This window comes from Euleptes europaea, chromosome 13 (genome assembly GCF_029931775.1).
Source record: "Euleptes europaea isolate rEulEur1 chromosome 13, rEulEur1.hap1, whole genome shotgun sequence".
Lineage (NCBI taxonomy): Eukaryota > Metazoa > Chordata > Lepidosauria > Squamata > Sphaerodactylidae > Euleptes > Euleptes europaea.
The window spans coordinates 58,797,191-58,819,389 of NC_079324.1; the positions used below are offsets into that span (position 1 = coordinate 58,797,191).

At 46.4% G+C, this 22,199-nt stretch overlaps 1 protein-coding gene across 1 annotated transcript in view; it reads right to left on the reverse strand.

Annotated features, from left to right (window-relative positions):
• TMEM132B (transmembrane protein 132B) overlaps window positions 1-22,199 on the reverse strand; it is a 209,077-nt gene that overhangs the window by 73,411 nt on the left and 113,467 nt on the right. The window contains exon 4 of the mRNA XM_056859084.1: window positions 13,454-13,640. Within this exon, the coding sequence (XP_056715062.1) occupies window positions 13,454-13,640 (187 nt within the window). The remainder of the gene's footprint in view (window positions 1-13,453; window positions 13,641-22,199) is intronic.

Sequence of the window (22,199 nt, forward strand, 5' to 3'; positions counted from 1 at the left end):
TTTTATTTCTCTATGTGGCAGCTAGGAGGGAAGCCAGCATGGTACAGGCCGATCTCATCCAATCTCGGAAGCTAAGCAGGGTCAGCCCTGGTTAGTATTTGGATGGGAGACCACCAAGGAATACCAAGGTTGCTATGCAGAGGAAGGCACTGGCAAACCACCTCTGTTAGTCTCTTGCCATGAAAACCCCATAAGGGGTCGCCATAAGTCGGCTGCAACTTGACGGCACTTTACACACACACACACATGTGGCGGCTGCATCCCGGTGACTCAGGGACAGGATTTGGCCCTCTGAGTCACCTTCAACTTACCACCAACTTCCCCAATTTTAATCGAGGTATCATAGAACACTTGGATATCATTTCAGGGGCAAAGAAGAGATAAATGTCTTCAAATGGGGAATATTGAGATGCTCCATGCATCAATGCGAGCATTTCTTTTAATTATTGCGTATAATGCATATATAATGTGCAAATCGTCCATATCATGCAACTATGCAAATCTATCTCATCTTTATTCCTCCCTTTCACCAGGGAGTTCAGGGTGGTGAAAATAGTTCTCCCCTCTTCTGTGGGGAGAAAACGAAAAAAAAAAATTTTTTTTAATGAGCAAAGCATCCTTTTACTCGATGAAACAAAATTGTGATTAAGCAATCTAGTCAACAATACAACACAAGGTATTCTTATTTTATTACTTCAAATTACTATCCCACCCTCTCCAGCCGGGAGGGACTTCAATGCCATAGAGTCCAATTGCCAAAGCAGCCATTTGCTCCAGGTGAACTGATCCCTATTGGCTGGAGATCAGTGGTAATCGCAGGAAATCTCCAGCTAGTACCTGGAGGTTGGCAACCCTACTCCTAGGGCAGGGGACAACCAACATATTTTTATCCATAGAATGTGATGTCCTTTGGGAGGTGTACTAGGAGAGGCGGTCCCGAAGGTATGATGGTCTAGGGTTGCCCAGGTCCTTCTTTGCCACTGGCAGGAGGTTTTTGGGGCGAAGCCTGAGGAGGGTGGGGTTTGGGGAGATGGGGCTTCATTGCCATAGAGTCCAACTGCCAAAGCGGGCATTTTCTCCAGGGGAATGGATCTCCAGCTAGTGCCTGGAGGTTGGAAACCCTATGAGGGTCCCAGATATCCCACCCTTCTTCTTTAAAGGAATTCCATGCAACCAACTCAAGATTCCCAGATGGTATGGTTGCCAACTCAAGGTTCGAAAATTCCTGAAGATTTGGGGGTGGAGCTGAGGGAGGGCAGGGTTTGGGGAGGGAAAGGGCTTCAGCAATCATGTGATGCCATAGACTCCACCCTCCAAAGCAGCCATTTTCTCCGGAGGAACTGATCTCTGGTGATCAGTTATAATTGTAGATCTCCAGGCCCGCCTGGAGGTTGGCGACCTTACAACCTTACCCATCCACGCTCTCAGCAGACTGATCGCTTCAAGAAGGACTTCTAACCATTCATAGAATCATAGAGTTGGAAGGGATCACAAGGGTCATCTAGTCCAACCCCCTGAACAATGCAGGAAACTCACAACTACCTCCCCCCCACACCCCCAGTGACCCCTACTCCATGCCCAGAAGATGCCCAAGATGCCCTCTTCTTAAAAACCTCCTTGGCCCCAGACTTTAGGGGAATTCTTCAGGCTTTAAGAGTTAAATTCAAGAGACTATTCTCCCAGACATGACTTCCTACAGTCATTGTAGTATTGTGAATTACCAATTTGAAAGAAGCATTGGGGGATAAAAAGTTGTGGGAAGAACTGAATTCCACATGTTGACCTGAACTAGCCAGGCTATTCTTTAGCCTTCTGACAACAATAAAGTCTACCTTGCGCTCAAACACGACACCACCACCCCCTTTCCGAAACTGAAAGAAAGGAAATCCATTTTTCTGCCTTTAATGCGTTGCGCTATGTAATGCTCCGTGTGTGCGCTGCAGACTCTGACAACTTACTAATCTGTCCAGAATACATCTTGTTTGGCAATTATATGGTAATGAAGCCATTTCTCCTCTTCTTGAATGATTCACGCTTTCACTTTAAGGAGTTCTAAGAGTGCTTCTCTGAAGCACTTTCCCAAATGTACTTCTGATGCTGGTTTTTAAAACACTGTAAAGATGTACATCTTTACAGAGGTTTTTCCCCCCACACCTCATCCCTTGCCTGTCATTTCAGCCTGAATTGTTTGGGATTGATTTGCCAACTATAAAATAACCCCTACAAAGATACTAAACGGCGGGGAGGAGGGACTTGTCACTGTAGTCAATGGAATAATTGCAAGGTGAAGCCATCGAATTCCCATTGGTGCTGACGGCACAAAGGCCACACACTGAGGAATACTGTCCCCACTGAGAAAACACTTGGCACAGTAACAAGCAATGGTGATATTGGTGCGTATTCCAAGTCCTATGAGGAAAGGTTGAAAAAGCTGGGTATGTTTAGCCTGGAGAGGAGAAAACTGAGAGGGGATATGATAACCATGTTCAAGTATTTGAGGGGCTGTCATATAGAGGAGGGTGCGGAGTTGTTTTCTATTGCCCCAGAAGGTCGGGCCAGAACCAACCGGTTGAAATTAAACCAAAAGAGTGTCCGTCAAGGCATTAGGAAGGATGTTCTAACAGTTAGAGTGGTTCCTCTGATGGTATCACTTTACTCTGCTCTGGTTAGACCTCACCTAGAGTACTGTGTTCAGTTTTGGGCACCGCAACTTAAGAAAGATTTAGACAAGCTGGAACGTGTCCAGAGGAGGGCAACAAAGATGGTGAGGGGTCAGGAGACCAAGTCCAGTGAGGAAAGGTATAAGGAGCTGGGTATGTTTAGCCTGAAGAGGAGAATACTGAGAGGGGATATGATCATAGACTTATAGAGTTGGAAGGGACCACCAGGGTCATCAAGTCCACCCCCCTGCATAAGGCAGGAAATTCACAACTACCTCCCCCACACACACCTCTAGTGACCAGAAGATGGCCAAGGTCACAGAATCAGCATTGCTGACAGATGGCCATCTAACCTCTTCTTAAAAACCTCCAGGGAAGGAAAGCTTACCACCTCCTGAGGAAGCCTGTTCCACTGAGGAACCACTCTAACTGTTAGAAAATTCTTCCTAATGTCTAGACAGAAACTCTTTTGATTTAATTTCAACCCGTTGGTTCTGGTCCAGCTTTCTTGGGCAACAGAAAACAACTCGGCACCCTCCTCTATATGACAGCCCCTCAAGAACTTGAAGATGGTTATCATATCCCCTCTCAGTCTTCTCCTCTTCAGGCTAAACATACCCAGCTCCTTATACCTTTCCTGATAGGACTTGGTCTCCAGACCCCTCACCATCTTTGTTGCCCTCCTCTGGACACGTTCCAGCTTGTCTACATCTTTCTTAAATTGTGATGCCCAAAACTGAACACATTACTCTAGGTGAGGTCTAACCAGAGAAGAGTAAAGCTATACCATCACTTCGCGTGATCTGGACACTATACTTGTGTTGATGCAGCCCAAGACTGCATTTGCCTTTTTAGCTACCGCATCACACTGCTGACTCATGTTCAGTGTTTGGTCTACTAAGACCCCAAGATCCTTTTCACACACACTACTGCTCAGACAGGTCTCCCCCATCCTATAATTATGCATTTGATTTTTCCTACCTAAATGCAGAACTTTACATTTGTCTTTTTTGAAGTGCATTTTATTAGTTCTAGCCCACTTCTCCAGCTTGTCAAGATCATCCTGCATCTTGGCTCTGTCTTCTACTGTATTTGCTACCCCTCCCAATTTAGTATCATCTGCAAATTTAATAAGCATCCCCTTTATTCCCTCATCCAAATCATTTATAAAGATATTGAACAACACAGGGCCCAGCACAGATCCCTGAGGAACTCCACTATTCACTTCTCTCCAAGTGGATGAGGAACCATTAACTAGCCATAACCCTCTTCAAGTACTTGAAGGGTTGTCATACAGAGGATGGTGCTGAGTTGTTTTCTGTTGCCCCAGAAGGTCGGACCAGAGCCAACAGGTTGAAATTAAATCAAAAGAGTTTCCGTCTAGACATTAGGAAGAATTTTCTAACAGTTAGAGCAGTGGAACAGGCTTCCTCGGGAGGTGGTAAGCTCTCCTTCCCTAGAGGTTTTGAAGCAGAGGCTAGATGGCCGTTGTCAGCAATGCTGATTCTATGACCTTAGGCAGATGATGAGAGGGAGGGCATCTTGGCCATCATCTGAGCATGGAGTAGGGGTCATGGGGGGGGGGAGTTGTGAATTTCCTGCATTGCACAGGAGGTTGGACTCGATGACCCTGGTGGTCCCTTCCGACTCTATGATTCTATGATTGCTGACAGCCACAACTTTTACCTGATTCCAGGTTGAATCTTCACTTGACATGCCCCAAGTCACTGATAACAAATTTGCCACAGGCTCCTGTATGCCACTGCACGCACTGACCGAAGGAGGGAACTGCCGGGGGAGGGGGAGCTAGCCAAGAAACTCTCCTTGAACCATTGAGGCTAGAGTCAGATAGAAGATACTCCCTGGCTCCTCTCAAATCACCCAGGCCAGATTCACAAGTCTAACCAATTATGATGTTTATTCTTTTATGGAATTTGCCTTCATCGTGCCCTCTGCCCTCAACCACCCAGAAATTGGGTTTAACGCTTTTTTTTTTTTGCTAGATAATGGGGAATCCAAAGCAGTAGCAAATCTTAATAGCCCTGACTAGCCTGATAGCAATATAGTCTCCACAATCACGACTCGTCTATTAATTAACACAGGTCCTCTATTATTATTATTATTATTATTATTATTATTATTATTATTATTATTAGAAGAAGAAGAAGAAGAAGAAGAAGAAGAAGAAGAAGAAAAAAAGAAGAGTTGGTTTTTCTACCACGATTTTTGCTACCTATAAGGAGTCTCAAACCGGCTTACAATCGTCTTCCCTTCTCCTCCCCACAACAGGCATCTTATGAGGTAGGTGGGGCTGAGAGAGTTCGGAGAGAACTGTTCCTGGCCCAAGGTCACCCAGCAGGCTTCATGTGGAGGAGTGGGGAAACCAACCCGGTTCTCCAGATGAGAGTCCACTGCTCTTAACCACTACACCACGCTGGCTCTGCCATTAGACCCAAGATATGCCATACTTTGGAGAACCTTTTTCAAGCAGCGCCTAACCAGTCTGGCTACATTTGTAGTGGTTGTTCAGACAGCAACGACTACCGGGGGCCAGCTGTTTTGGTACATTGTTGGCACGCCGTCCGCAGCGCCAGATGAAAATGTCACTCGCCTCTCGCTCCCGGGGAACTCATTTTCTCTTCCTCTCCCCCCCCCCGCCCCCGCTTTCTCTTGGCAGTCAAACGTCTCTAATAATTGATTCTTTCAACATCTGGTGCGCAGATTAACATGTGCGGCGAATGGTCCAAAAATGGAAAGGCGATTCATTTTCATTGTGCTTAATAAAATAACCAAGCGAGGAGGGGGGACGCGGCGTGTCAGAAGCACTTTAAAAAATAGTTTTTCTCAGCTCGTGTTAACCTGCCCGAAAGCCATTGCGTGTATTATGGATTATTACTTAGCCAAAGGACTTGCCTTTCTGCATCTCAGGGAGGATAATTAAATGTGTAGATAATAAACCCAATTTTCAAACCGAGGCCCTCGCCAGGTTCTCACTTTCTCATTGATAGCTCCGCTCAGAATTCAGTATCTTTTGTGCATTTCGATCATGAATAGAAACCTATGGTATGATAGCTCAAGGCATCAGTCAATGCACCTGCAGGGTGTGCCCATGGATACGTCTGTATGATATCGTGGCCTGCACATCCCCGACCGACATGCATTGTTAGCAGGCACTGCTTCATCTCCTGCTTGCATATTACTGTAAAGGCTTGCGCATTCTGGTTTCAGGAGAGACATTTTTTTTTTAAGTATAGGCCACCCTTCCAAAATATTCCACTCCACCTTATCCACAGTCAAAAGAGATAGAAACTAGTAAACACACAGCCCATCAATTCCAAAGGCAATAAGCCATAAACTATCACAAATGCTTAACAGCAAATCTGAAAGACAAGTGTGCAAGTTGCTTCCGACTTCAGCGAGGTACAATGCCGTAGAAACCAATTTCCAAAGTGGCCATTTTCTCCAGAGGAACTGATCATGGTGGATGGAGATCAGTTGTAATTCTGAAATATCTCCAGCAACTACCTGGAGGTTGGCAACCCTAGGGGACCCTCTTGCCTTCTCAGGAGGAGCCACGTATGAAGCCTAAACTTGAAATAGTGTAATTTCCGACCTCCCTGTCCCAGGATGTGGTGATGGCTGCCAACTTGGAAGGCTTCAACAGGAGAGTGGACATGTTTGTGGAGGAGAGAGCTATTCATGGCTACTAGTCAAAATGGATACTAGTCATGATGCATTCCTATTCTCTCCAGGATCAGTTGAACAGGCCTATTATATTAGGTGCTGTGGAACACAGGCAGGACAATACTGCAGTTGTCTTGTTCATGGGCTTCCTAGAGGCCCCTGGTTGGCCACTGTGTCAACAGACTGCTGGACTTGATGGACCTTGGTCTGATCCAGCATGGCCTTTCTCACGTTCTTATGTTCTTAACTGAAAAAATGCAGGCCCCAGCAAATGAAAGGAAGCCCCATTCAACTGGTCCTCTTGGGAGGGTCCAGTTGGCCATGGAAGACGTATGTAGGGATATTGGTGTCAGGTTATGAAGGGCTTCAATGTCAGAATCAGCACCTTGGGTTGAGCCAAAAAGCAACTGGAAGGCAAGGAAACTGGTTTCGGATTTGGTTGAATGGGGCATGTGGAAAATCCTCTCTACCTACAGGTACATGACAGCATTGTTTCCCCAGTACAGCTTCCAGGTTGTCTTGGCACATACCTGTAGTTAGTTGGAGGAAAGGACAACCATCATTCATCTAGGGCAGGGATAGATTGGAACTGGGGCGGGGAGGTGGCTGGCAAGCCCAGATGGGGAGTGGGTGGGGGGTGGCTGCCATGGCTGGCTCATGGGCCGAATAAGAGCTCTCAAGGAGTCGGATCCGGCCCTCGGGCCATATGTTTGACATCCCTGATCTAGAGATACTGCCCAGTTTTGCAATTGGGCAGCCTGTGCCAGAATTGGGGCTTATTGGAATATGGTGGTTTGCCTGGGAAGGAAGGAGTTCGTGGAGGAGAGGGAGATGTGATGTCTTACAGCCAGCGTGGTGTAGTGGTTAAGAGCAGTGGACGCTAATCTGGAGAACCGGGTTTGATTCCCCACTCCTCCACATGAGCCGTAGACTCTAATCTGGAGAACCAGGTTTGATTCCCCACTCCTCCACCTGAGCGGAAGACTCTAATCAGGGGAATCGGGTATAAGCGTCTTGAGCCAGGGCCCAAATGCTGGCACCTTGCTTTATACAATACCATAATGGAGATCTAGCGTGGTGCAGTGGTTAAGAGCAGTGGTTTGGAATGGTGGACTCTAATCTGGAGAACTGGGTTTGATTCCCCCACTCCTCCACATGAGTGGCGGATGCTAATCCGGTAACCTGGGTTGGTTTCGTCACTCCTACACATGGAGCCAGTTGGGTGACCTTGGGCTAGTCACACTCTCTCAGCCCCACCTACTTCACAGGGTGTCTGTTGTGGGGAGGGGAAGGGAAGGTGATTGTAAGCCAGTTTGATTCTTCCTTAAGTGGTAGAGAAAGTCGGCTTATAAAAACCAACTCTTCTTCTTATGGCTTGTTAAAGATGTTCTCTGCTGTGCCTCATTACTGCCTCCGGGGCCGATGGTCAGGGAGCAGTACTGCAGCTACTACCAAAGCATGAGTCAGGTGATACGGAAGAACCAATAGGGCTGTCTCTGAACCTACCAAACCGCTGACTCTTTGGTCTCAGCAAACTGTTGCTCACTTGTGAAGCCAGATCTTTTTTTTTTAATAAATTTTTTATTATTTTCTCATTTATTACAAACTAAATCAGTTTTCATCATATAATTCTTATAAATTTAAACAGAGTAGAAAACAAAGACAATTATCTATTACAAAAAAAGGGGACTTCCTCTTCACTCTATTCTGTCTAGCATTTAATTTGTATATACTTTTGCCAACATGTAATCCTCATTTGTAGATTTACATTATATTTATCTTATTTATCTCATATTATCAAATCCAGTTCGTATAATATTCCAAAATATCTATAATAAGAAGTTCAAATTAGGGATTATATTAAGGAATAACCTTTAAATTGACCTATTGAGAAATAACTTTCACAGTATATTCTCCACGCCTCCCACTCCCCCAAAAATGGTTCATTATCACTTTCATTAATAAAAGCTGTAAGTTTAGCCATCTCCACCATTTCCAGTGCTGTGAAGCCAGATCATCCCCTTTCCTGATTGCCCCCTTGACGTCTTCTCTCCAGACCGCCAGCCCTAACTCCGACTTCCATCATCCTCCCACACCGCAAGAGCTCCTTAAAACTCTACCAGCCCTTTCGGGCTGCAAAAGCTCCTCCCACCCAGAAACGGCAGCGATTTCCGCCACTCCCATCCCTCCCTTCCTAGCATTGCCAAGTCCCTCTTTTCCACCTGCGGGAGGTTTTTGGGGCGGAGCTTGAGAAGGGCGGGGTTTGGGGAGTCTAATGGCCAAAGTGGGCATTTTCTCCAGGGGAACTGATCTCTATTGGCTGGAGAACAGTTGTAATAGCAGGAGATCTCCAGATAGTATCTGGAGGTTGGCGACCTTATCCCTTCCCCTTGGTAGAGTCTCAAGGCAACTGTTCTACTCTGGCAGCGACTTTCTATCCAGACGATTGCCCGAATGCAGCACCCCACAGCAACTGTTTCCGCCTCCCTTTTTAGCATGCCTCTGCCAACGGCACATTTAATATGGGAGCCAACAGAAGGAAATGTATTAATTCTCCTTCCATTTACATCTTTATTAAGAAGGATGCCTCGGGAGAGCTCACAGTTGCCGCTTTATTTTTATTTGTAATGTGTGTGGGTTTGCTCCACACACAAATAGGCCCCGTAACAACTGTTAGTGTGTCGGGTGTTTTGTAGGTTTTCCCACCCGCTTTAAAAAAAAAAAAAAGCAGAAGAGAAGCAAAATTTAGTTGCAAGACATCTGCCGATAAGCATCAGCCAGAGCAGTTCAGCAAATAAATGGAGATTCATACAAGCGAGAACTTTAAGCAGTAGCCTGTTTTCAGGTGTGCAACGGCAACAAGAGTAACTAGCCAACAAACATTTTCATTAGCCTCTTACAGCGTTGCCAGACTCAGCCTTGGTCTGATCCAACATGGTCTTTCTTATGTTCTTATGGTCCTTCCCCTATCCAAACCCCATCCTCCCAAAGCAACACCCCTAATCTCCAGGTATTTACCAAGTGGGAATTGGCAATGAGTGGCTCCATCTTTGGAGTGGCTAATGAAAATGTTTGTGGGCTAATGAAAATGTTTGTGGGCTAATGAAAATGTTTATGGGCTAATGTACGAGTGGCTAATGAAAATGTTATATGGGTTATAGATCAAATCAAGCCTGAACTGACCCTAGAAGCTAAAATGACTAAATTGAGGCTATCGTACTTTGGTCGCATTATGAGAAGACAAGAGTCACTGGAAAAGACACTCATGCGAGGAAAAGTTGAGGGCAGCAGGAAAAGACAAAAACCCAACAAGAGATGGATTGACTCTATAAAGGAAGCCACGGCCCTCAATTTGCAAGGCCTGGGCAAGGGTGTTAAAGATAGGACGTTTTGGAGGACATTGATTCATAGGGTCGCCACGAGTCGAAAGCAACTTAACGGCACTTAACACACACATACATTCACCTGGAAGTGACATCCCACCATCATTTCACACGTTCCATTCTTTCTCCCGCTGCTCCCTCGAGTGAGCACAGGGGCAGAAGGTTGCCCGCCACAGGCCGGCAACTGGTAAACCTACTGACTAGTACGTATCAGATAACACCACCTTGGAAGGCTGGTGTTTTGTTACAGAAGCAAACTCCCCAGGCTGGCAACCGCGAGGAAGGCAATACAAATACAAGCTGTTGTTCTTCGCCACGTCTGTCTCTCGCAACTCATCTTTGCCTAAGGCTAGCGATTCGAGGAGGGCTGATAGCAGAGGGAGCCATGCCAAAGAGACGATGTAGAAATGTCTTGAGGAAGTTGCTGAGGGCTGTGTAGACTGAGGGCTGCTACCTGATTCTACACCAACAACAAAAAATCCCGGTTCTGCAACCAGAATTAATTAGGCGTCTAGGGATTTAGACTGAGCTACCACCAATATGCGGTGATAGTTTTCTTTCTCCCTGGCAGCCGAGTCGGTGGAAGCCCTGAACAAATGCCCAGAGAAGGTAATTGGAGAAGATGAAGACTGAGAATCTGAAACTCAGTCCAGACAAGACGGAGGTGCCGTTGGTTAATGAAAAAAGCTGCTCGGGGACTGAGGGGTCAGCTCGTCCCAGAGGGAGTTTATTTATTTTATTTACAAAAGTTGTACCCCACCTTTCTGCCTTCATCTGGGCCGCCAAAGTGGCAAATAAATTAAAAACCACACATCATTTAAAAACATGCTTTAATAACCATTCAACCTAAGCAAAAATGCACAGTGAAAACCAAAGCTAAAAGACAAAAACAGCAATGAAAACGTATGGCCGGAAGGAAGGCTGTACTCTCCCTGAAGGAGAAGATTCATAATTCTGGGGTGCTGCTGGATCCTGTCCTTTGGGTGGAGGCTCAGGTCTCCTCTACAGTAAGCCTCTGAATCAGCTTCGGCGTAGTAGTTAAAAGCGATGGGACTCTAATCTGGAGAACTGGGTTTGATTCCCAACTCCTCCACATGAGCGGTGGACGCAAATCTGGATATCTGGGTTTGATTCCCCATTCCTCCACATGAGTGGCGGACTCTAATCTGGTGAACCGGGTTGGTTTCCCCACTCCTCCACATGAAGCCAGCTGGGTGACCTTGGGCTAGTCACAATTCTCTCCAAACTCTCTCAGCCTCACCCACCTCACAAGCTGTCTGTTGTGGGGAGAGGAAGGGACGGAGATTGTAAGCCGGTTTGATTCTCCTTAAAAGGTAGAAAAAATCAGCATGTAAAAACCAACTCTTCTTCTTGTACAATTGTTCCTCGAAAAGCCTAATCTGGCCAGGGTGAGACATTCTCTGGTTGCATTCAGGTTAGATTGCTGCAGTTTGCACTGTGTGGGCCTGCCCTTGAAAACGGCCTAAGAACTTCAGTTGGTCCGACAACAGTTGGTCTAATATCTTCGGGCCTGCCTCTCCTGGAATACCCTGCGAAGGACACTAAGATTGTCTGTACGAGAATCTGCTGGTGGTTCCTGGCCCTAAGAGCGTGCCGCTGTCCTCAACCAGAGCCAGGGCTTTCTCAGCCCTGGCTCTGGCCTGGTGGAATGCTCTGCCGAGTAACATGGCTAGATGGCCATCTGTCAGCAATGCTGACTCTATGACCTTAGGCAGTTTATGAGAGGGAGGGCATCTTGGCCATCTTCTGGGCATGGAATAGGGGTCACTGGAGGTGTGGGGGGGAGGCAGCTGTGAATTTCCTGCATTGTGCAGGGGGTTGGACTAGATGACCCTGGTGGTCCCTTCCAACTCTATGGTTCTATGATTCTGTGCTTCTATGATTCTATGATCAGGGTCCTGCGGGCCTTAAAGAGTTCCGCGGGCCCTGTAAGACAGAGCTTTTCCACCAGGCCTACAACTGAGGACAGCCCCAGATACCATCATTACTAGCCTCCCCCCCTTCCAACATGAGCAAAAGGGGTACCACCTGTATGGTGCCCTGCTGGATCGGAGCAAAGGTCCAATATTCCAGCATCCGGCTCCCAGCAGTGACCAGCAAGATGCTTCTGGGAAGCCTGCAAGCAAAGTACAAATGCAACAGTCCTCCCCCTGTTCATTAGTCCAGTCACTCTCTCTCGGCCTAACCTACCTCACAGGGTTGTTGTGAGGATGAAATGGAAGCGGGGGAGAATGATATTTTACGTTTACGCAGGCTACCATTGGGGAGAAAAGCAGGATATACATATCTGAATAAACAGTCCTCAGCATGTGATAGTCAGAGATATAGTGCCCCTGAATCAGGAGGCTTTGTGCAAACGAGCAAAGAAGGCCGGGCTTTGTGGCAAGCATGATCTTTCGGAGCTGTTCTTTTGACAAACCGAGCACTGGCTATATAAACAGAATTTCCCTTAGAAAATAAAAATAATTCCCGCTGCATCCCTGCTGATAACTTTGAAATGAGTTTTTCTTCATTATTAAATGAAACACCGCACGCCTGTGATTTAAAAACGAGCAAACGCAAGCATGGAGTGGGGAGAGCTCTTCCGCCCAGCCCCCCAACAATGGCTCTGGTTTTTTGGTTTAGAAAAGAAGGTTTCCAACACCCAGCAGCTAATCCAGTTCAATGCAAATGCCACACTAATTGCGACGTATCACTCCAGAGTGGATACAGAAGCCCCCATTTGTGCAATAGAAGGCAGCAGTTCCAAAAGAGCTATTACCACGTACGTGGCCCATAATCCCCAAACAGAGAAAAAGATTTACACAATAGACGGTAATGGTTTCCAAGGAGCTGTTACTCCATGTCAGGTAAATAAAATCTTATTGAAATGCATTTTGCACATTTAAAGCTTTTTGCTGCGGATGTAAATTAGCAGAGCGATCTTGAACACAAGCTAAGGGGGAGGGCCAATGCGAAAAGAACACACTGCTTTGCAGGAAGGTTTTTGGCAGTGTCAAAAAATACTTTACAGCGCCAGCGAAAATTTTCAGCTGTTTGTTTACTAAAGCTCTCTCTCTCGCTCTTTCTCTATTGGTTTCCCTACATGATATCATCACATCAATAAAAACTGTCATCCACTCACAATATGATCTCCCATTGGCTAGGGCTACACATATGACTAAACCAGGTAGGAGATGACAGCATGAACCAGAAAGAGATAAAAAGGATTGCGAGACCTATGGACTTAGAATGGGATCCCAAAGGGGCATATCTTCACAATCAAAATATTTTCCATGAAATATTTCTCCCACCCATCTAACATTTTTTGGACCAACAATAAAAAAAATAGAAGGCATTCAGCCTAAAGGAGCCCCATGGTGCAGAGTGGTCAGCTGCAGTACTGCAGTCCAAGCTCTGCTCACGACTTGAGTTAGATCCCAACAGAAGTCGGTTTCAGGTAGCCGGCTCAAGATCGACTCAGCCTTCCATCCTTCCGAGGTCGGTAAAATGAGTACACGGCTTGCTGGGGGTAAAGGGAAGACGACTGGGGAAGGCACTGGTAAACCACCCCGTAAACAAAGTCTGCCTAGTAAACGTCGGGATGTGACGTCACCCCATGGGTCAGGAATAACCCGGTGCTTGCACAGGGTACCTTTACCTTTATTCAGCCTAATCTGAATAGATTCACTTCTAAAAAATATAAAATGATCCATATATTCTTACCATTGCAAGTGGAACGATCCCAGCAAAAGTTGTTTGGCTGACAAAGATCTCGGAGACGAGGAGCTCGCTCACGGCTTCATCTTGAGGGTATTCCACCTGCCAGGAGATTTGCTGGGCACCCGTCAAGCTGCTGCTGTTGTCAATTTCAAAGTCCAGCTGGAAGATCTCATAAGAGGAGACATTTGTCCTAAAAGACAAAAACCCAGCATTAACAGAATATTGGAAACAAGGATTTTTATTTATCATTGCTATGTCAGGGCACTGCATGGAGAAAAAGACCCATCTTGTCTTGATCCAGACTTAAGTGAAACTCTTGACTTATTCTGAAAGCCAAAAGTAGTAACTGTACGAAGCCGCTGTGTAATGACGCACATGAACCAGTCGGACTTACCAATTAAACATACTTATTATTGTGAGTTGTATCCTGCATAAGTGAGTTTTGTACCAAGTTTCAGACTCACAATAGCTTTTTGTATCAAATTTCAAAGTAACAAAAGCAAAGTGCCATGTGAGCTTAACAGGAAAAAAAATATCAGGAAAAATAACCTAATACATGATGTAAATACACACGAACTTGTCTTAAACGATACAGCTGTAAACACGATCTTGTCTTAAATGATACCGTTGTGACCAGCCGCCCGGCTTTGGTACTCATTTTGCACAAGCTTTATCAAGTGGTATGTATGTTTTTGTTTCATTCCCTGCAATAATTTTAAACAGAGCTGTGTTATTTTTCCATTAAATGTTATCATTGTAAGAAGATTGCTGGTAATGTGGGCTCACCTTCATGAATGGGCCATGTTTGCCCAGATTCTCTAAATTTTGTTGTTCTGTGGGCGATAGCCAATAATTAAAGTTATAACTCTTTCTCTAACCGAGGAAGCCAGCATGGTATAAAATCAGACTCTAATCAAGAGAACCGGGTTCAATTCCCCACTCCTCCACATGATCACTGCCCAGCTAGTGGGTTTGCAGCCTCTACCTTCCCATGGCTAACAAATGACTTCAGTATGAAACAGCAAAGTTAAACAACTGCCAGTATTCTTGGTTTCATGGAAAAGTTGACTGGGCCCAACATTTTGGCAGTCAATTGTACTAATCCGATGATTAATTATTTCATTTACTTTAAATGTTTTAGGTTGCCTTTCCACCCAACTGAAGGACCCCACGGCAGTGAACAATCAAAAGCTTTAAAAATTCATGTATAAAGCGAATTTCCCAATAAAGGTAAGGAGGACATATATAAAGCAATTTAAAACAGGGGTCCCAAATATGGTGTCCATGGGTGACATGGTGCCCACAGACCACTTTCCCGGTGCCCACCAAGAGAAGGCAATCCTTCGGGTATGCTGGCCTCAAGACATAGAGGACTTGAAAGGTCAATACCAGCACCTAGAATTTTTAAGATATATTGGGATGGCACATCACTCCATGGGTCAGGAATGACCCGCTGCTTGCACATGGGACTACCTTTATCTTTTTTACCTTTATTGGGCACTGCAGCATCTCTTTAGTAAAGGACTAAGCAAAAAGTTTAATTTCTGGCATTGTAACTTACAAGTTGAGTCTCTTAAACATATACTTGGGGAGTGTCCAGTTATTTGGTCTTCTGTGAAGGAAATAATTCCTCATATCAATTTTGTGTTAGAATATTTATTGATCTTTGAGGATGCTTATGTACTTTTACACAATTTGTCTGTCTACTAGACTCTAGGATCTAGAGGGTAACTGATGGTCAACGAAAATGGACCCTCCGTGCTCTTACTGTTGCTAAAAGGCTTATATGACACCGTTGGAGAGATAAATGCCCACCTTCCGTAATCCAATGGCTTGAGGACCTTACATCATCAGCATTTGAATGTATGGTGTGTACATGTCAACTGCACGTGTGTACACGTCAACCTCCCCTGCCTGCCAGGGGAGGGGCTGTGGCTCAGTGGTAGAGCATCTGCTTGGCATGCAGAAGGTCCCAGGTTCAATCCATGGCATCTCCAGTTGAAGGGACTAGGCAGGTAGGTGATGTGAAAGACCTCTGCCTGAGACCCTGGAGAGCTGCTGCCGGTCTGAGTGACAATACTGACTTTGATGGACCAAGGGTCTGATTCAGTATAAGGCAGCTTCATGTGTTCAGTCAGCATTAATTCATATCCAAATGGGCATAGTTATGTGTCCAAACACGTACAGAAGGTTAAGGCTGTACATTTCTGGTTGATTCAGCCTAAACCTGTTATGGGTCAACCAAGTATTTCTTCTCTTCCCTCCGCAGCAAATGCACGCGCCCCAATCTGTGGCATTTCAAAAACAAGCCTCGCTCTTCCTCCTAATCTCCTTCTTCTTAGCCCCACCACAAAAGCAGCTGTACTCACCTGTCAAGGCGGTTCTGTTCTAATTAGGTTTCATGTTTCAGAATCTCCGCTCCCACCAGAGAAGCCGCTTACCAAGCGAGTCCTCCCTGCCATCGAAATGCTTTCCGCGTTGCCAGTTACCCGGCTCCTGAACAACAACTCGTGACAATTCCACCACAACTAGACTCTCCGTTTTTTTCCCCTCCATCTTGCAGACAGATAATTTAGCCCTCGCGCTCCAGTATCTGGGACACCAAATCCCCCACAGAGAAGACGGCGATCAATCTGTGGCCTTTGTTCCGCATCTCTTCCCAGGTCGCCGCGATAATGAACCGGCACGCAAACTTTCCAAAGTGAATTTCTTTCTCTCGCTTGGTCCACGGCCCTTTCGCTTTCCCTGGAGCCTTTGTTCTAATGTTCACCCCGTGACCTCTGCCTTTCCCAGAATATGAAGACTGATAGGTACTTCCTTCTCTGCCGTAGAAGGGTTATTAACTGCCAGTTGAAGGCATGGCCGTCATGGACTCGTTTGGGAACTCAGCAAAATCCCTGCATTCAAAGGAGACTGCAAGAAAAATCTGGAGAAGCTGAACCATCTCCTCCGCCTTTGTTATGCTCTTTGGGGTAGGCAAGTATGGACCTAATATTAACTAGCTAAACCAGTGGGAGACTGCAGCCAAGAAATCAGAAGGAGATGGAGACTTGGAAGGGCAGCCATGTAGGAGCAAGAAAAGATTCTGAAGTGTAAAGATGTGTCACTGGCCACCAAGATCAAGTTAATTCATGCCATCTTATTCCCTATTACTATGAATGGATGTGAAAGCTGGACAATGAAGAAAGCTGATAGGAAGAAAGTTGCTTCCTTTGAAATGTGGTGTTGGAGGAGAGTGTTACGGATACCCTGGACTGCCAAAAAAACAAATCAGGGGGTTATAGATCAAATCTGGCCTGAACTGACCCTAGAAGCTAAAATGACTAAACCAAGGCTATCGTGCTTTGGTCACATTATGAGAAGACAGGAGTCACTGGAAAAGACCATCTTGGTAAGGAAAGTGGAAGGCAGCAGGAAAAGAGGAAGACCCAACAAGAGATGGATTGACTCAATCAAGGAAGCCACAGCCCTCAATTTGCAAGACCTGAGCAAGGCTGTTAAGGAGAGGACGTTGTGGAGGACATTGATTCATAGAGATGCTATGAGTCGGATGTGACTTGACAGCACTTAACACACACACACACAAACCAGTGGGAATCCATTTCCACCAACGTAATACAGGGAGGAGAGGATCCAGTTTTGATGGTGTGGAGAAGATGGAGGCAAAAGCAGATGGAAACCGGGGACTGAAGAAGAACAGCAGGGAGAGGGCAGAAGGACTGGACTCTAAATTTATTTCTGGTATGGCCAACTGGGAGTTCTCTCTGCTGTCGATAGGATTGCCAGTGTCGAGGTGGGGCCTGGAGCTCTCCTGGAATTAGAACTGGTCTCCAACCGAAAGGGATTAGATCCCCAGGAGAAAATGGCTGTTTTGGAGGGTGGGCTGTGTGGCATCACACCCAGCTAAGGTCCTTCTCCTCCCCTCACCAAACTCACCCACAAATGTTCAGGAACTTCCTGACGCAGTGCTGGCAAGTCTGGCTGTCAGTGTCGAAGGAGCAGCCCTGGCCTGGGAACCCAGGTGGTATTGGCTATGTTCACAGATTCAGGCACATGCTTCCAGACAGGCTTTGCCCATTTGCCCCTCTGTGACCACTGAGATGACCAGAACCATGGCTATTAGGGGGGAAGGAGGGCCATTTCAGCCAGCAGGGTGTAGTGATTAAGAGCAATGGACTGTAATCTGGAGAACCGGGTTGCCCGCCAATCCAGTGCCCGGCTTGGAAGCAGGGATTGCGCGTGCACGCGGCCGCGCCAACGCAACCGCATCACCTCCACTTTACACCCTCCCAGTTTGAGTGGTAAAAGGCCCGTTGTGATGCGGCGTTGCCGGGTGTAAACCGGAAGCGACACGTTTGCGTTCGGCGCGGCTGCCCACACGTGATCCCTGCCTCAGCTTTGCAACAAAAACCTCCCGCCAGAGCAGAGGAGGGACCTGGCAACCCTACCTGGAGAAAATGGCTGCGTTGGAGGGCGGACTCTATGGCATTATACCGTGCTGAGGTCCCTCCCCAAACCCCGCCCTCCTCAGGCGCCACCTCCAAAATCTCCAGGTATTTCCCCACACAGAACTGGTAACCCTACATAAAACAAGTATAGCACAAATACCTAACAAAACCAAGCCATAGCCCAAATTAACAAAGAATATAACATAAATTAAATAAACAATCCAAAACCATATACGCTGAGGCCAAATGGCAACATACTAAATGATAGTCAGGAAACCCAATTCAAGGAGAAGCCTGTGCAAATGTAGAGTTTTGAATTAGCTCCTAAAAATAAAAGTCAGTGACAGGAAGGGCTGCCATGTACCTGCTGGCACTCCAGTGGCAGGTGGGAGAAATTTTCAAAAATCGACTTTGGTGATGGTGCTTCTGGGAAAACTGAAAGTGACATCAATCCTCTCTAGGACCCGCCAAGACTCTATGGTTTTATCACAGAGTTTCCAGTAATTCCTAGAGGGGTGTGATGTCACATCTTCTTTTTCCTAGAAATGATGTCATGCTGTTGCTGACCGCCATCCCCCTCCCCCCCCCCGCAATGACCCCACCTCACCTAGACTCCTGCTGGTAGGGCTGCCAACCTCCAGGTACTAGCTGGAGATCTCCTGCTATTACAACTGATCTCCAGCCGATAGAGATCCGTTCACCTGGAGAAAATGGCCGTTTTGGCAACTGGACTCTATGGCCTTGAAGTCCCTCCCCTCCCCAAATCCCGCCCTCCTCAGGCTCCACCCCAAAAACCTCTCGCTGGTGGCAATGTGGGACCTGGCAACTCTACTATCCTCACTCACTCAAAGTTCCACCAACTTCTCAACAAAGAAAGACCTTCAAAGAGCTCCTCCTACTTTTCAGCACATTCATCCTATGAATTTCCTTTCCCCCCCCCTTCAAGTCACAGATCTTCCCCTCCCCCATCTTGTGCAAACTTAGCAAAACTCAAGTTTCAATTTGGGGGGGGGGAGAGAAACACTTTGATTTAACACACACACACGTGCTCACACACACGATTATTTCCTGCAAGCAGAAGGAAAAGACCTTGTAATTTTAGGCAGCTGGCATGCTTGCTAATAAGTCCATTTCTATGGAAATGAGTTCGCAACTATTAATTTCGCCTGCTCCTGATCTATTCTTGATGTGCTTTTCAAATTTAGAAAAGCGATTCATGATTCTCTCAATTTGGTAATTACTGACTCCCTTTGACGAATCCAGCCCAGTGTTTCAGACATGAGACATTCATTAGACATATTTCTTTCTAGTGAAGGGGGGGGAAATAATAAAAAGCCCCACTTAGCTTTATTGCTTCCCCGCAGCCTTAAGTGAGCGGGCCCCTTGAACAAAGCGCAGCTACGTAATCCTATTTTCTGTTGTAACTGCACTTTCTCCCCCACCTTTCCTGCAATTTTCCCGCAGGGCTTTTAGCTTCAGACATGGCTTTGAGCTGCATCCCGAATGCAAATCGCTTCGAGGCAGAAGAGGCAGCAATAGGGTTGCCAACCTCCAGGTACTAGCTGGAGATCTCCCACTATTACAACTGATCTCCAGCCGATAGAGATCAGTTCACCTGGAGAAAATGGCTGCTTTGGCAATTGGACTCTATGGCATTGAAGTCCCTCCCCTCCCCAAACCCCACCCTCCTCAAGCTATACCCCAAAAACCTCCCGCCAGTGGCAAAGAGGGACCTGGCAACCCAGGCAGCAACCAGGGCTGGCTGCAGGGCAGAATGTGCCGTTGGCCCCCAGATAGGGTAGCCAGGTCCCTCTTTGCCACCAGCGGGAGGTTTTTGGGGGTGCAGCCTGAGGAAGGCGGGGCTTGGGGAGCTGAGGGACTTCAATGCCATAGAGTCCAATTGCCAAAGCAGCAATTTTCTCCAGGTGAACTGATCTCTATCAGCTGAAGATCAGTTGTAATAGCAAGAGATCTCCAGTTAGTACCTGGAGGTTGGGAACCCTAGCCCCAGATGTTCACAACAGGGTCACCCAGCGTGGTAAATTCCTCGAGATTTGGGGGGCAGAGCCTGAGGAGGACAGAGTCCAAGATGGAGAGGGCACTTAGTAGGGATATGATGCCAAAACTGCCCTCCAAAACTGCAGTTTCCTCCAGGGGAACTGATCTCTGTAGTCAATGGCCAACGCGGCCATTTTCTCCAGGTGAACTGATCTCTATCAGCTGGAGATCAGTTGTAATAGCAGATCTCCAGCTAGCACCTGGAGGTTAGTGAAAACCTGGAGGTTGGCAACCCTACCAGACCCCACCTGGACATTGGCAGCCCTAGTTCACAGGTGCCCTCCGTCACAGTCCCCATCTATCTACCCAATCATGGCTCTGCTGGATCGAGCATAGCGTGACTCTCTTGCCCTCCTTTTGGTTCTCGCCCTCCTTTTGTTGACCAGGAAGCAACCTAGTAGGGGGTTTTGGAGGGGAGGGACTTCAATGCCATAGAATCCAATGGCCAAAGCGGCCATTTTCTTTAGGTGAACTGATGTCCATCGGCCGGAGACCAGTTGAAATAGCAGGAGATCTCCAGCTCCCATCTGGAGGTTATATCAAAATAGATATATTTATGTACTAATTAGTTTAACCCAAAACCACACAGAAAATCACTAACATGAAATTAGCCCAATATATAATGGGAATCAAAATGCATACTCTTACATTATATATTGGGCTAATTTCATGTTAGTGACCACCTGGAGGTTGGCAACCCTATTTATCACACAACCCCTTCCTCCAAAAATGCCACAGCAAATGGACACAGGACATTCCAAACAGCCCAACAGCGTAGAAACAAAAAAAATCACACACTAAACTGAATATTTTTGTTCCCAACTCCCCATCCTCCAGTCTGGGCATTTTTCACCTTCCTTTCTGCTTAGCCGACGGTTTCTCCTCTGCTCCCCGAAAACAATAAATCCGGATAATGAGAAAACATCTTAAGCGCCCGGGCTGGTTTGCGCTGCCAATTCGCAACTGTTTCTCCTGCTAACAACTCGCCATAACTCCCAGTTTATTTGATTTTATCAACATCATCGTGACAACCCAGGAGACAACGGAGACAATTGCCTCAATTATTTTTATTTGCTTCTTTTGGCATCGGCAAGTCTCGGTCCTTGGAAGCAAAGGGGACTCCGATATCTTTTGAGGAAGATTTTCCTCGAGACGACACATGGAACTAAATACCATCCTGAAATAAATATTGGGACGGTGCCCAGGGTTGCCAGGTTCTCCCCTGCCCTCTAGCACGGGATGGGTGGTAGGGTTGCCAGATCCAGGTTAGGAAACTCCTGGGGATTTGGGGATGGAGCCTGGGGAGGACAGGGAGGGACCTCAGTGGGGTACAATACCATAGAGTCCTCCTTCCAAAGCATCCATTTTCTCCAGGGGAACTGATCTCTGTAGTCTGGAGATAAGCTGTAATTCCAGGGATCAGTTCCCCTGGAGAAAATGGCCACTTTGGCAGTTGGACTCTATGGCATTGAAGTCCTTCCCTTCCCTAAACCCTGGCCTCCTCAGGCGCCACCCCAAAAACTTCCCGCTGGTGGCAAAGAGGGACCTGGCAACCCTAGTGGAGCCTGTGGAGGGTGGGGTTTGGGGAGGGGAGGGACTTCAATGCCATAGAGTCCAATGGCCAAAGCAGTCATTTTCTCCAGGGGAACTGATCTCTATCGGCTGGAGATCAGTTGTAATAGAAGGAGATCTCCAGCTAGTACTTGTAGGTGGGTAACGCTAGGCTCCGTCCCAAAGTTCTCCAGGTATTTTCCAACCTGGAGCTGGCAACCCTAGGCCTAACAAATGAAAACTAAATTTGTTCCTATTAAAACAGATTTTTTACTCTATGCTTTCTTGGAAACCAGCTGTCTCTCGTTCTAGTTCTACAACAAAATTGTGCTCTTAAGAGCACGTCAGTGAAACCAAGGTCTTTTATTTTGCTCTCTCGCTACAATTTAAAACTTGGATTTTATTATTATTTTTTAAAGCGATAACTTGAGTTAACCTTAAATGAGGACCGTAGTCAAGCTTCACAAAGCCAGCTTGCTTGGGGAATCTAATAAATGAATCCAATTAGACAGAAGGTACAGGGTCAGGGGTTAGCCAACACTAAAAGAGGAATCTAAAGGACAACTTTCTTACAGCAAGAGAAAGGCTTTTTAAAAAAAAGTTTGGCGTGAAAACTTTGGGCTAAATTCTAAATGGTTAAAGATTTTTTAAAAAAGGTTCTCGCAGCTATTTCTCTTTAACAATATTAATCA